Source organism: Parasteatoda tepidariorum, chromosome 5 (genome assembly GCF_982258835.1).
Source record: "Parasteatoda tepidariorum strain Cologne lab strain chromosome 5, Ptep-v5.0, whole genome shotgun sequence".
Taxonomy (NCBI): Eukaryota; Metazoa; Arthropoda; class Arachnida; order Araneae; family Theridiidae; genus Parasteatoda; species Parasteatoda tepidariorum.
This window is the reverse complement of record NC_141759.1, coordinates 83,630,679-83,645,625: the sequence shown is the minus strand read 5'-3', so window position 1 is coordinate 83,645,625 and position 14,947 is coordinate 83,630,679. Positions and strand designations below refer to the sequence as shown.

At 28.1% G+C, this 14,947-nt stretch overlaps 1 protein-coding gene across 5 annotated transcripts in view; it reads left to right on the top strand.

Moving 5' to 3' along the window:
- Nucleotides 1–14,947, top strand: part of Rip11 (Rab11 interacting protein) — a 73,364-nt gene that overhangs the window by 46,212 nt on the left and 12,205 nt on the right. For 4 of the 5 annotated variants that reach the window (XM_087164445.1, XM_087164442.1, XM_087164443.1 and 1 more), the window contains exons 6-11: nucleotides 1,757–1,935; nucleotides 5,145–5,285; nucleotides 7,339–7,441; nucleotides 8,599–8,700; nucleotides 11,153–11,337; nucleotides 12,773–12,930. In XM_087164445.1, the coding sequence (XP_087020571.1) occupies nucleotides 1,757–1,935; nucleotides 5,145–5,285; nucleotides 7,339–7,441; nucleotides 8,599–8,700; nucleotides 11,153–11,337; nucleotides 12,773–12,930 (868 nt within the window). Of the gene's footprint in view, nucleotides 1–1,756; nucleotides 1,936–5,144; nucleotides 5,286–7,338; nucleotides 7,442–8,598; nucleotides 8,701–11,152; nucleotides 11,338–12,772; nucleotides 12,935–14,947 lie in introns of those variants that run through there. The other variant, XM_087164446.1, reaches the window with a different exon arrangement.

The following is a 14,947-nucleotide window of genomic DNA, read 5'->3' as shown; positions in this document are numbered from 1 at the left end:
ACCAGCTGTCGCTGGGATTTGAACCTGGTTCAGCTTATTGGAAGGCGTATGCTCTATCCTCTGAGTATTTTAATTTTTCATTAAATAAAAAAGAAGCTAATAGAGATATGTAAACAAGTCAGTCAACAGACCTATATATAATAAACATGAGCTCACAAAAATTTTGTATCCACCTTGGAAATTTTTTTACTATTATTAAAAAAAGAATTATAAATCTGCTTTTTTTTAAAAAAAAAAGTTGTCTTTTCAGACTTAAACCTCGGAAAAAAAAATTTTTCCCGCAAAAATTATAAAAATTTCTACCAATACAAACGCGATTTAAAATCACATCGTGATTCCTATTTACATGATTTAAGATATCACACTGTGCTTCCTATTTTCTCAATTTTGTATCAAATATCGCTTTTAATTATTCACCCGATTTAAAAGCGACTATTATGATTAATGTTTAAGTGACTTAAAAATTATTCGGACCCTAATTTAGAATCAAACCTTGATTTTCTTATTCTAGGAATTTTAAAATCAAATATCGAGATTCGTTTTCATGTGATTTTAAAATCAAACAAAAATAATTATATTCACGTCATTTAAAAACCACACAGTGAGATTCATATACTCACAGTTTAATTAAATGAATAAAGTTTTGCATTGATATTTGTTGATAATGTTCTCTGGACAAATACTTCCTACACACACAATCTTCTTTCTGAAATTTCTGATATTTTTTCAATTATTTGAAAAGTGTTTTTGCACAAGACATTTTTCGATTAGTATTTTTCAGCTCTTTTGGTTTTTGACTGAACTCATCTCTGTAATATGAATCAATACAGAATTCAAAAAAAGAAACCTAAACGTTTTTGAGAAATTTCAAGATTTTCAAACAAATTTTGCAATGAAAAGGTTGAAACCAGTTACAAGAGTTAATGTGTGCCGAAAGCTTTGTATTTGAGATTTTGTGTTAGAAAGTTTTTCATTTCATCTAAGTCTGCTAGTGAAAATGTGTAAAAACTAATGATTTCTTTTAGTTACTGGCTTTTCAGACCAGCGACTAATTTTTCCTTATTTCTATTCATGCACTTTTTCGAAATATTTAATATTTGTTTTCAAGTTTAGCAATCTAATTCAAAATATAGTTATTTGGGCTGTAAGGGTTGTAAGGCAGTTGAAATAAAATAAAATAAAAATTTTTTTGTTTAAAAAAAAAAACCCAGTTCAGATATCTTCGGATTAAAAATAAATTGGTTACTAAAACTAAAAAAATATCTATATATTTTTTAATCTGATTACTGAAAGAAACATAAACAGATTGAAACAATTGAGAGTCCACTATTAATAAAAATGAGCAAATGGAAATTAATTTTTTTATAAGTCTAATTTGATTTGTACAGTGTTTAGTTTTTAATCTTAAGATTAATTGCAAAATGCATATATCTTGAATAAGTTAAAAAATTCATTAACGTCTCAATAAGTTTTAAAAAAATTTAGCATCACAAATCATTTAATATTTTTATTTTTCATTTCGTCTTATAGTGGTTGCTAAAAATGCTAAAATTAACCAACTGCAGTAGCTAATGCTACTGCAGTTGGTTAATTTTTATGAACTGTGAAAAATATCAATTTAACTCCTTTTATTCTTTGGAATTTAAATAGGAAAAAAATTATGTATTATTACTTGTTTTTTTCAAAAAAAAACCTTGTTTTTTAATTTTTTTAATATGCAAAATTTATTTTATTGACTTCATCAATAATTTTGCAGGTCATAAAATTCAAAAATTGCCTTCAAGGAGTGTCTCATTTAAGACTTTTGATCCAAGAAAGAAATTGGAGAGATTGAAAGAGAAAAGATCATCGGGTTCTTTAAGTAATGAAATTGGAGATGACGAGTTCAATGAAATGTTTAGTCACGTTCCTATGAAACGTCATGGAGCTCTTTATGTAAGTTTAATTAAAAAATAACCTATTTGAACTTTAATAAATAAATACTAATGAGCTCATAAATGTTTTTTTTATTTTTGGAATTAATCTTGTTTAAAAGATTAGTTGATTGTATAATTTGTTAATTGTTAAAAATGTGTTTTTAAAGTTCTTAAATAATTCTTATCTTTTTAGTTATGTATTAATAAAAAAGGATAACATACAGCATAATAATAATGCAAAACTATTAAAAGCATAAAAATAATTCAATACTTAGTTGTACAAATTTAATGCTTTTTTTTTTTTTAAATTATCTGCTTTTGTATTTATCATGTTGCTTTTTGATATTCATTCAAGAAGGGTTTCCTCTAAGTTTTCTTATTTTTTAACACATTTAAAATTGAAAAAATAAATAAATAAAATTTAATCTCACACTAAACTGTTCAGAAGAAAACTATACAGTACTTTCAATTGTATTATTATTTCTTACTTAGAGGATTTGTATTTCATTTGTCCTTTTTAACTAATTTAATATGAAAAAAGGCTTTGATGTCTGTTATAGATTGCAGGCTCATAAGTTAAGAATAAGTTTAGGCTTTATTATAAACTTTTCTTGCATAAAATCTTTCTAATTTAGCGCACCTTATTTTTTTACTCTGTTTTTCTTTTCCCTTTTGCATTTTTTTAAAAAAAAGCATTTTTTTATTTATTTTCCAAAAGTTGAATCACAACTGTTATTTTTTAAAATTTATCTGTGTTATTATATTAATTTCTTAATTATCATTCATGCCTATGCCATTTCATTAAAAGCTATCTTTTATTATTTCTGAGGATAGTTACGCTCATGATAAAATTTGTTACTATCTTTTTTTTTAACACTTTGCGTAGTTAATTATAATATTAATTTCGCAGTAATTACTGAATGTTATTTGTACTATGATATAACATGTAATAGTTAAATAACGTGATTAACTTGATATTAATGAAAATTCTAATGTCAATTTAATAATAGGGGAGAGGGGGGCACATGTGAACAAATTTTTTTATTTCTTCATTTTTCGAAAAATATCATCAATTTTTCATAGTAAAAAAGTCCATATGTTTAAATAGTATTTTCTTTGTCTTGTGGAATTTTTTGAGATTTTTCAATAAAATATTTCTTTATTTTATAATATTTTAGAAAAATGACTTCAATTGTTCACATGTGCCCCTATTGGGGGCACATGTGAACAGCCCTGGGGCACATATGAACAAGATTAAAAACACAAAGCAATCATCATATTTCAAAGCAAAAAAATCTTTAATATAACAGATATAGATACGCATTATACTGAGGGGGTTGTAGCTTACTATGTGAATTTAAATTGTACAACAGTACTGTCAATAAGAAAATAATTTTTCAGCTGTACAATAATTTATCCGTAATTGGGTTTTTCGCAACTTCATGTTCCACGGGTGTTGTAATGGGCCTTTTTCTTTCTTCTCTAATACTCTTTCGTGCTTTTTTTTTCATTTTTTCTATCTTTTCATTTGTAGCTTTAACAATTCTGTATTCTCAGGTGTATCAGTTAATATGCGTGATGCGCAATCAACCATTTAATTAAAAAAAAAATTTTTTAAAGGAAAAATTAATAAATTAATTATGGAAAATTAAATAATGATAATTTTAAATGCATACATATTTTTTAAACTTATAATATCATGAGGATAATAATCTTAATACTATGTAGGGGCACTTGTGAACTGTTCACATCTGCCCCAGATGTTTTGTTCACAAGTGCCCCCATCATCCTTCTTAAACCTAAGTTGAAAAATAAAGAACTTTTAATTGAGTAAAAAAAAAGAATAATTGTCATAAACTTACCTGAATGTTCATATAATGATCTGCAATAGTTAATTTTAATTTATCAGTTGATTTATATTATGCTTTCACTTGGAGAAGCGAGCGATTATAATATATGCAACACCAGCTGATACAAAGAAATTGTCAGAATAGACCAACAAAATGTCTCATTGTTCTGAAAGTTTTTCAGAGAAGTAGGACTAGTACTGCCATCAATTGAAAATTTTTCGAGATTTTTTATTTCAAATCATATTGGTAAAACATACCATGTTCACATGTGCCCCCTGTTCACATGTGCCCCCCTCTCCCCTATAGATTGTTTTAGGAGTAAAAGAAATCATTTCTTATAGGCTAAAATATTTAATTTATATTTAACAAGATTCCTTAAAAAAGTATACAATTTTATTTTTTCTCCTTTTCTCAATTTATTTATAATATTATATTACTGAATATCAGTTGATAAAAAAATCTGTCATTTATGCCTTTTAATTCAAAATTGATGAAGCCTATTTATGATATTTTTGTTGCAAATCATTAACCATTATTAGGTTAGTTCAGGATTATTTTTAAATTAAATAAAATAAAAAATAAATTTGTGTGAGCATTTAAAGTTTACATTTATAACATTTTAAAGTTTTTATTATTAATCATACCTTACTTAATTTTTTTGCATCATATTTTGTTATCATTAATTCAAGATACTTTTTGTTTATTTTTCTTTACTCTCTTCTGTTTTTGTGTCTTTATCATACCTGTCAAATCTCCTTTTTTTTAACGAGGGCTCCTGTATTTTACAACTCTCTCCTATTTACCTGTGCATTCTCCAATTTCTCCATATTTTCTGAAGAAATTAAAAAAAAAAAAAATTGGCAACAAAATATCCAGTGATGACAAAAATACTTCTTTTGTTCATCAACAGATGGTGCTATTGCCAGTATTGCAGTATGTTGAGTGTTAATACTCTAAGTAATGGTTTAAAAAAATCTTCTTTTGATTAAGATTTATATGCATTTTTTTTACTTTGTTAAATGTATGTGCTTATATTATTTCCAATTTTGAATATCTTTTTTTGACTTACATGTTTATGCATGATGTATCAAAACTACTCGTAGCCTGAAAATGTCGCTAGTAAAATCTCTGTTATTTTATCTCTCTAATGTTAGCAGGTATGCTTTATGAGTCTGTTAATATTGGTTCATTTACTAGGTTAATACTGAAATTTTTACTTTGAGCTTAGCACAAGATTACATTTAATTTGTTACATTACTTTGTGCCACTATACATTATTACATTAATTTGTGCCATAAAACCACAACCCATCCTCTTTCTAACAGTGAATATAAAAATTAAGTTAATTATTTTTAGTAATTTTTATTCTCTTATCTAGAGTAGCACATTATCCTTGCCCCAATCAGCCATGATAACCAGTTCCATACAAGAAGCTGAAAGCTTAGATGAAATACCACAAGAGGAAGAAGCAGCAGAAATGTCTGATAGCTCCAATTCAGTGGAAAGTCAAAGCTCTAATGTAAGTATTGATGTTACGGAAACAACAAAAGGATGCATTAATTCTAATATTTTGTCTATAATTTCATATTTATTATGTCATATTTTTCTACAAATTTGTTTGATGATTGATTATACAGGAATCCCATGGGTTTGAAAAATGTTCAGTACATTCTCGGAAATAAGACTCTCACTTTTTTGGCGATTCAACAATCCTCGAACCTATTTTGTTAATTTTGAGTCTCATTTTGCCTGATTTGTAAAAAAATGCGAACTCTGAAATGTATGACGAAAATGATTCCTCAACTTGAAGCCTCATCGTAATGCATTGTGGGATATTGTTTTCTAGAATGACAAAATTAAAATAAAAACTAGACAATCGAAAGTAAAGTGATGAATTTAGCCGTCCAGCCTGTATGATGTGGTCAAGGAGTTAGTCTCATTCCTGAAAGATCCAGGGTTCGATTCCCGCTTTGGGCATGGATGTTATTTGTCTCTTTATTACATTTTGCCACCTATATGGTGCCAAAGTTAAAATGATTTATAGAAAATTTTAACACATTGGGCCCTATGAGTTTTTCTTTGGAAAAAAATAGAATGATGAAATATTTCTTCAGTTTTGACAAAATTCTAAAAGTGACAATAGTTATTCATAGATAGTGAATGATGATAGTTATTTTGCCTTTTTGACAAAATTTGTGCCCATAGCATATGCCAGGAAACAGTTTCATCAAAAACGAAGAAAGTTTTTTGATATTTGAGTATTTATTTTTATTACTGTTGGGAAGTAAATTTACATTAAAGCCTGTAGCAATTTTTTTATTATAAAACCTGACTTTAAAGTTGAGAGATCTTGCTGGATAAAATTATCAAAGAAATGTGTTTTTTTTAAAAAGTAATATGCAATGGTGGCTGCAAGTATATAAAGATATTGATGATAGTTTCATTTTTTGTTACAAATTTTCAAACTTTTTAAGGTTGGTGGATATCCTATAACAAGATCATTTTAAAAATAAACCTGTAATAAAAATTGCAAAAACTTGTAGGAAATAAAATTTTAAATGTCCATTTTACAAGAATATTCCATTAAATTTTAATTTTAATCTTAAGTTTTTTTTTCTGTTGTGATTTTATTTGCAACTAAACTAAAACTGTTTTTTGTTTGAAGGCTCGTGAATAATCTTCTATTTATTTATTTATTTATTTATTTAAATTTTCAGTTACTGCATTTCTTTGTGATTTCCTGTTTTTGAAAAAACATAAATAAATTACTTTTTATTAGAAAATGATATTTATTTTTTTATTGTGCAATTTTAAATTAATATATTCTATTTTATTACTGAAGTTCAAAAGTTAATTTTTCTTTTTATTGCTAATTGAAAGTTTTCATTAAGAAAATAGTAGTAACTATTTCTTAATAAAGTAAAAATTATCTAAACCATAAATTTATGAATTTTTTTCAAGAGTTTAAAAAAATACATTATTAATTTCTCGTTAGTAAAATTTTATGTTGATTTTTTAAAATGTTACTCAGTTCATTTCGAACATTGGCATTGTATTAATTTATTAATTGAGCATTTTAACTAGCATTTAATCTGTTTAATTTGTTTTTAATTTATTTATTTATTATAGATGTTTGATATTGAATATCTAAACATGGAGGCACTTAATGGCTGTGCTAACTTTTGAGTTAGCAGTATATCATATTCAATAGGTTTTTTTTATCTTTAAAAAATTCCAATATTTTTTTAAAATTCATTTTAAAAGAATTCATAATTTTTTTTAAAAATTAATAACTCACTCTTACATTAAACGTCATTACTTGTCTTTGCTTTAGGCCACAGAGTTATTTGTTTATTGCTAAGAGAAATATTTAATTTTTCTATTCTCTGACTTGTTTTAAATGTATTGCTACTTATCATTTACTTTAAATTTAGATTTTAATGTGGAGTTACATTTATTAATCAAGTATACCTGCATTAAATGTATTTATATTAATCAAATATATTTTGATATTTATTTATTTATTTTTTGTTTAAATATTTGATTTTAAGTAAGATTGTATACATTTTCAGACTTCTAAACAGTCTTTACAGAAAAACATTTCCTTTCCTGCCACAGAAACAAAGCTATTAAACCATGGAGAATGGACAAATCGCATTTTATCGCATGCTAAAGGTGTGAAAATTTTAAACTTATATAATTTTTGCTAATGTTGTTAGTAATGTTGTTTCTTTGCTTGGACGGGTACTCATCTACTCAGACTAAATTGCTCTGGACTGTCCTAACAGTCTTTAAAAAACTCTATGTAAAGTGCATAACAAAAGTGGGAAATTTTTTTGATTTTGTGAAAGTATAAAAAAAACAAGAATCTGAGTGAGATTGAGATCGGAACAAAACCTATAGTACGTAGCGTTTTTAAAAAGTGCTTAATTTTCCCTTTACGAAAATGAGTTTTTTTCTCCTTAATATGTCAATTTTTGTCGCGTATTATACAAAAGTGTAGTTTTCACGTAGTTCTATTCAATGTTTTCACAATTCCTTCAAACACAATGCATTTCGGCATACTGTCGGGCCGTAGCGTATGAAACCACCATTAACTTTACATGTTTGATGAAATACTTGCAGGTCCGCATGTGCGTATACTGAACTGTTTTCGGTGAGATTCTTGTACTCTCGTATGCAACTTGCTGGATTTTGCCTGATATTTTCAATTTCTGGCTTTATTTTCCACTCTCTGAAATGAAACCAAAAATTCTTTCTATGGTGGCTAATATAATCAAGAAGAGTTCTTTGTCAGAAACTAGTTATTTTATCGTAATCATGTAAAGACTTTGAAATTTTTTTATTTTTAATGACGGGCACTTGAGGTTTGTCCCATTGGCCACTGAAATGCCAGAACTGCTACTCTCTTCTCGTTAGCCAGTGGACACCTGTGGCGAAGCCACTGCGGTGGAGCAGCGTCGCCCACGTCACACAACCACAAACCCGCTTATAGGGCGGGTCACATTCATACACAAAAGAGAAAGGACATAGAACACAGAGAAAGAAACATCCAGAACTGAGAAGGATTCTGAAGGAAACTGAGCAGGATTCGAACCCGCGGCCAATGGCTCCTCAGTCAGACACGCTAACTACTCGGCCACCTGGTCGGCAAGTCTTTGAAAATGATTTTGCATTTTGTTAATCTATGTAGTGCTTAAAAATATTTTTTATTGCTTAAAATGTACTTAAGAGGTCTTATTTTTTGTTGAAATGTTTGGCTATTAATTTTTAATTGTGTTAGCTTGTTCTTTTCGTAATTGCAGTTAACCGAAATTTCTTTTCTTTTTTAGACTCTCTAATGGCTAGATCTGAAACAAATCTCATTGAAGCTTTAAAATCAGATTCGCCTTCAGCACCTACTAGACGGAGCAAGTTCGAAACATTGCGGAATAGTAAGTGAAAATCTTACATTTAAAATTATTTACAACTTCTAATAAAATGCTATTAATATCCATTGACTAAACTTAATATGCAGTCGTGCTTAGAGATGAGACTGGCTTAGCTCAACCCTGGGTCTGATTTGGGCTCGGGCTCCATTACTGACAAAAAAGGTTTTAGTCATGCTCGGACTCATGATAAAATTAAGATTGGTATTTAATCCGTGGCAGAATCGCAGAAAGATTTTTTTTTTGAAAAGCAAAAAAAATTTCTTTTCTACAGAAATTTACACGTAATATTTGAATCATGCTTTTAGATAATCACTTTTTGACTTGATCAATTTACACCGATAGTATCGTAAATCAATGTAATATTTTGATTGTATTTTCGGCAGTTAATGATATTGATTTTCATGTGAGTTTTAAACATCCCGATATATTTCAAACAATATGGAAAATTCGAATAGTGAATTTGAGTATTTACTTTTTAAGGCAATAATTATTTCGAATATCGGCAGTTATTGCTATTGGTATTTCTCCATAGTTTTTAAATCTGATATTATTTATTATAGCCATTTAATCCCAAAGTGAAACACTCTTTTTAAGAGATTCGCGTGTTTTACTACTACAGATTTCATGATTTTTAATTATTTTTTTGATGATTATTTACAAATTTATTCATTTTTGATTTTTATGATGATTATTTACAAAATGCGAAAAAGAAAATAATTTCTGCTTCCTCCCCCCCCCCAACAAAGTGGGAAAATATCACCTATAACATTAGAATAAAAAATTTATAGTTTTTATTTTTTATTGTTTTTTGTAAACACAGCGCTTTTGTTATTTTAAATTAGTAACATATATGTTTGTTGTCATTAAAAGTATCTTGCAGAAAGATATTAGTGCTAGAGAGTTTCGTTGCAGATAGCTCGAAAAAATTCTGCCACAGGAGTATTTAAATTGGTAAATTCTGGCTATTTGTTTAAAAACTTCTGGGTGGTGTTTTCTTTTTTGATCACTTCAATTATTCTATGTTTGGTTCCCATCGCTTAGTTTTTTTTATATCCAAATATTTTGATGGGTAAAGAATTATCATCCTTTGGCTTTCAAAAATTTCTAATGTCTTCAAGACTCTAATCACAAATGTTAAAATAATAAGTAAAATTTAAAGAGCCCACTCTCTAAAGATGAAAATTATAATTTTTGAATCAAATGTGACCATTATATGTTTTTCTTTGAATAACAGTGTTACATAAAAAATGTTACAATGATCTTTGTTAACATACATAGACAGTGAAGTGAGTTCTGGAATATAAAAAAGTTTTGCGATGGTTTTATTACTTTATGTTCACTGAATGGTATATAAACGAACACCGTGACCATGGAATATTTTCTCTCTCTTTTAGCAACAATATCTGAAAATCATATTTTATTTCCATGTACAGTGCACCAAGAAAAAATGCAACACCTTAAATAATTTTTGATCTAAGGATCGGTTTCACTTTCTGGGACTCAATTTTAAAGCTTAAAAGGATTGACTTTAAGTATGATAATTAATAAGTACAGATGATATTTCAAGTTATGAAATCAGACGCAAAAACGTACTTTTTCTGAATAAACATACCATTTTCTTAAGGATTCTGATTTTTGACCCCTAGGTGGTAGCTGCAATCTGGAAAATATGGGCCCAATAGTTTGGTCAGGAAAGAACTCCAAAGTATGGACCCTGTAATGTTAATTTAACTTTTTGGGTATTTCGCTATATCTCGAGAAATTTTTAAGCAAATTAAAATATTTTTGCATGCAATTGTAAAATTTGTTTCTCCAACGATAATTCCATGCAAAAAATAACTAATGTTAAATATATATTATTTATTATTTTATTCATTAATAGTCGCAAATCTTTTGAATTGTCATCATCATCATAGTTGGCCAGACAGCCCAATGTGAGCCAATGCCTTCCTCTAAAGATTTCTCCATGACGACTTCTGATTTATCTTTGATCTCCAATTCTTTTCATTAATTGCGAGAAAATGAGGCTCCACTGAGTCTGACTCCACTTTTGAATTGTAAGGTATAGAATTATTTGCATTATTTGTAATTTTACTTGGCAAAATACAAAATCGGTGAGATGGTTCCAGAAAAATCCAATTTTAAAATTACGCATTTAGTTCAGAGTGAGTTTATATTCAGATTATTCAAAGTCTGTTTATTCAGAGAAAGAACGCTGTTGTGTCTGATTTCGTAGCTTAAAATATCGTCTGCACTAATTAATTAGCATATTTCAGGTCACCCCCTCCAGCCATTAAGATTGAGTCCTAAGTTGTGAAAATTTATTCAGGGTGGTCCCTTTTTTTGCGTGCTGTACATTGTGGAAAACTTTAATGCACTGCTACACTATCACATTGTACTCAAAATTAAAAAGTAATTTGCAATCTAATATTAATTTGTTTCTTTAATGTTTCAGATCTCAGAAGGCACACCTTACAACTCTCTGAATCTCCAGATTTATCAGTTTTAGCTCTGGCAAACAGCAAAAAGAAAAACGCACTAGAGTCTTTGAAACAAGACTTACCAAAGAACAACCAAGCTTCTACTCCAGAAGGTATTCCACCAGAAATAATTCAGCAATATGAGAAAATGAATCATAAGGTATAACTTTTGGTTAGATCACTAATAATGCAAACCAACAAATTTACTTCACTTTTATTTTTTGTTTATGTATGTTAGCAAAAACAGCACTACATCAGGGGACACACTGTCTGCTAACATACTGGAGTCTTTCTGTAGTCAGTGGTAAAACCCAAAACTGACTGTGCCCCGATGTCCCATAATCAATAAACTAAATAAGAAAATGCAATAAAAAAATCTAATATTGAAACAAAAGATTAAAATTCACTAATAGACAAAAAAAAAACGCAAGCCAAAAGTACACTGAGAAAATACTAATAAGGCCACCTCTACATATAAAAAATATAAATAAAGATAAAGTTACAGTTACAAACCCTGATGAAGTGAGGTTTTAGCTAACGTACATATCTTTAAAATTTCGTTTTGCTTGTTTTTGGTTTTAGTTTTTATTTAAATTGTCTATATAAGACAAATTTGGTTTTAGCCCTTTTCTATTTTGACTTATTAAAGTAATTTTCTTATAATTTGCTTAGATCAATTTCATACTTTGATTGAATTTTAAAAAAATGTTTTATTGAATGCATATTGTCTCTTTTTTTTTAAAAAATAAGATTTCAATATTGTTTTAGTTATTGTTTATTTTTAAAAGTGTTGTTTTTGATTTTCCAGATTGAAAAGAATTAAAGCAGAACATGTAAATTGTAATACTGTTATTAGAATTTTACTATTTTTAAATTTGACATGGAGAACTCATTCTTGAATTAGGTGTATGCCTGGTTTTATTTAAATGGTTAAACCTAAATTGTTTTATCACGAATTCATAGATATGTCTTCTTTAAATAAATTTGTTTGCAATGAAACAATGGTTTTATAGATTGGAAGATTTATTTTCCATTTATTGTTTAAAAGCATGTTTAAATGTATGTTTTAAACAATTTAGCTTTCCACTTGAAATTTCGAAAAAATTGAAATTTATTGTAAACTTATTCAGATGGTAGATTAAGGTTTGTAAAGTTGAGAAAATGCTTTCTTTAAAGCCTTTAGTGCATTATGGGAGATAACAATAAAACATTTTTTCCCTATACATAAAGTGTTTCATTTAAAATCTAATCAGATATATTTTATAGACCATTCAAATTAAGCCTGATATATTTCTTAGAGAAGGCATCATTTGCGTCAAATTTTAAGATGTTAAAATTCAATTAATAATAATATAATTTCTATATTCTTTTTAATATAATTTCTATATAAAAGACTTAAAGTGTCCAGTGAAAAATTAACTTATAGTTAATATTTTTATCAAAGGTATAATTTTGTAATAATTTTCGTGAAAATATATTTTATGTTAACTATGAAATAAAGATAAGCAGCTCTAAATTTAAAGTTATCCATGAGATTGGTTGTATCAATTATAAGATAATTTACGCGACTCCTAAGATATTATTACGTTTTTCAGGAATTAGTGTATTTAGCGATCAAACAACAAGGGGATTTAGAGAGACAAAGGGATAAAATAGCAGACTTGGAAAATTATTTAGACAATTTATTGGTTCGTGTGATGGAAACAACACCTAGAATTCTTCAAAAACCAATTTTGAATGCATCGTGTCATAGGTAATCACTTCTCTGCATTTTTTTTAAAAATATTATATTTTTAATTATTGATAACATGTCTTAATTCTTCATGACATACAAAATAAAATTTTATTACCAAAACATATAATGTTAATGCATGAAATTATATATGCACATTTATTTCTACTCTATTTACTTTATAGTTTCATTTTTAAATGTGTTTAAGATCATCTAGATAATGTGAATAAAAAAATTAATGTAATGTAGTATAAGAGGAAACATATATATACAGTGAAACCTGTGTATAACAATACTGTCTATAACGATAAACCTGTCTATAGCGATATTTCCTTGAGGTCCCGGTGAAATTCCTATTTACTCAATGTATTTTTAACTTGTTTATAGCGATAACCACTTTTCAGTTAAACATGTCTACAACGATAATTTTCCCTCTTTTGATAGTTGATAGTTCCATTCCGATTTTTCTACCGTTGGAAAACGACTCCCCATCGAGCTTAAATGTGAGATAACAAAATGTTTTTTTTTTTTTCATCTCCTTTGTATGTAATATTCTTTCGTTGTTTCTGAGAAAAAATGCCACTTTTAGGGAAAATTAGAGCAGTAGAAATGGGTGAGGGGTATTGTAGTAGGGAGAGAGCTTCGTCAGAAATGCTGATGAAACTGGCTTATTTTATCAGCTCATGCCAGATAAAACAATGGCATTTAAGGGAGAAAATTGTAAAGGCGGTAAAAAATCAAAATGGAGGTTAACTGTTCTACTTTGTGCAAACAGTACTGGAACCGATAAACTGAAGCCGTTCGTTATAGGCAAATACGCTAAACCTAGATGTTTTAAGAATGTGAAAAGTTTACCAGTTGACTACAAGGCAAACAAAAGAGCCTGGATGACAGAAGAAATATTTAACAACTGGCTGCTTGATGTGGATAAGGAGATGAAAAGAAAGAAGAAAAAAATAGCTCTCTTAGTTGACAACTGCACTCCTCACAACAATCCTCCAAGTTTGAAAAATATAAAATTGTCTTATTTTCCCCCAAATTGCACGTCGATTCTACAGCCATTGGATTTGGGAATAATAAAATGTTTCAAAGATTACTATCGAACAAGATTAGTTCAGAACGTTGGAGGGTGGAATTCATTGACACAATCCACCATCCCAAATTGTTGGAAGAAAGCTTCTTTCTTTGAGGATAAAAGCAACGGAAATGCAGAAACTGAGCTTACTGAAATCACTGATGAAGAAGAAAAATGTGTGGCAGGCTTAAATTCGATTGTCAGTGATTTCCAAAGATCATCTAATACATCATTTCTATTTAACGCAGACGAATTTTTAAATTTAGATAATGATGTGTTGGTTTTCAGTGGTGCAAGTGATAAGGAGATTTTAGCAGAAGCTATCCCGGGTGATCAAAGTGATGAGGAAGAAGCAGCTCACTGTTCTCAAAACAGGACTCAAATTTCACCTGAGAATGCCATATTGCTAATTAACACTTTGCAAGATTTTGTTGCAACATTACCAAATGTAACTGATGTTCATTTGAATTCATTACATGGACTGAAATCTATGTGCATGGAAATGGCAATTACTTCCAAAAATAAGCAAACAAAACTAACCGATTATGTTTCTAAATAATTTCTGTTTTGATTCATAAAATTGTAAGTAAATTTTTCTTGTGTGCTGTTTCATAATTCTAAGTAAAATTTTCATTTGGAGCCTATAAAAGAAGTTTAATTTATCATTAGTTTTAAACATATACTTTTAAATTTCAAACCTGTCTATAACGATAACCTGCCTATAACAATATTTTATTTAGGTCCCTACAGTATCGTTATAGACAGGTTTTACTGTATGAATATATATATATATATATATATATATATATATATATATATATATATATTGCATTTAAAAATGTAGTACTTTTCTAGTTTGCTAGAAAGTTTAAATTAAAATTTCACCATCTGCATTGACTTAAACGTTAAAATGGAAGGCGCTAAATAATGCTTGTCTTCATATTATTGGAATCTAAGTTAATT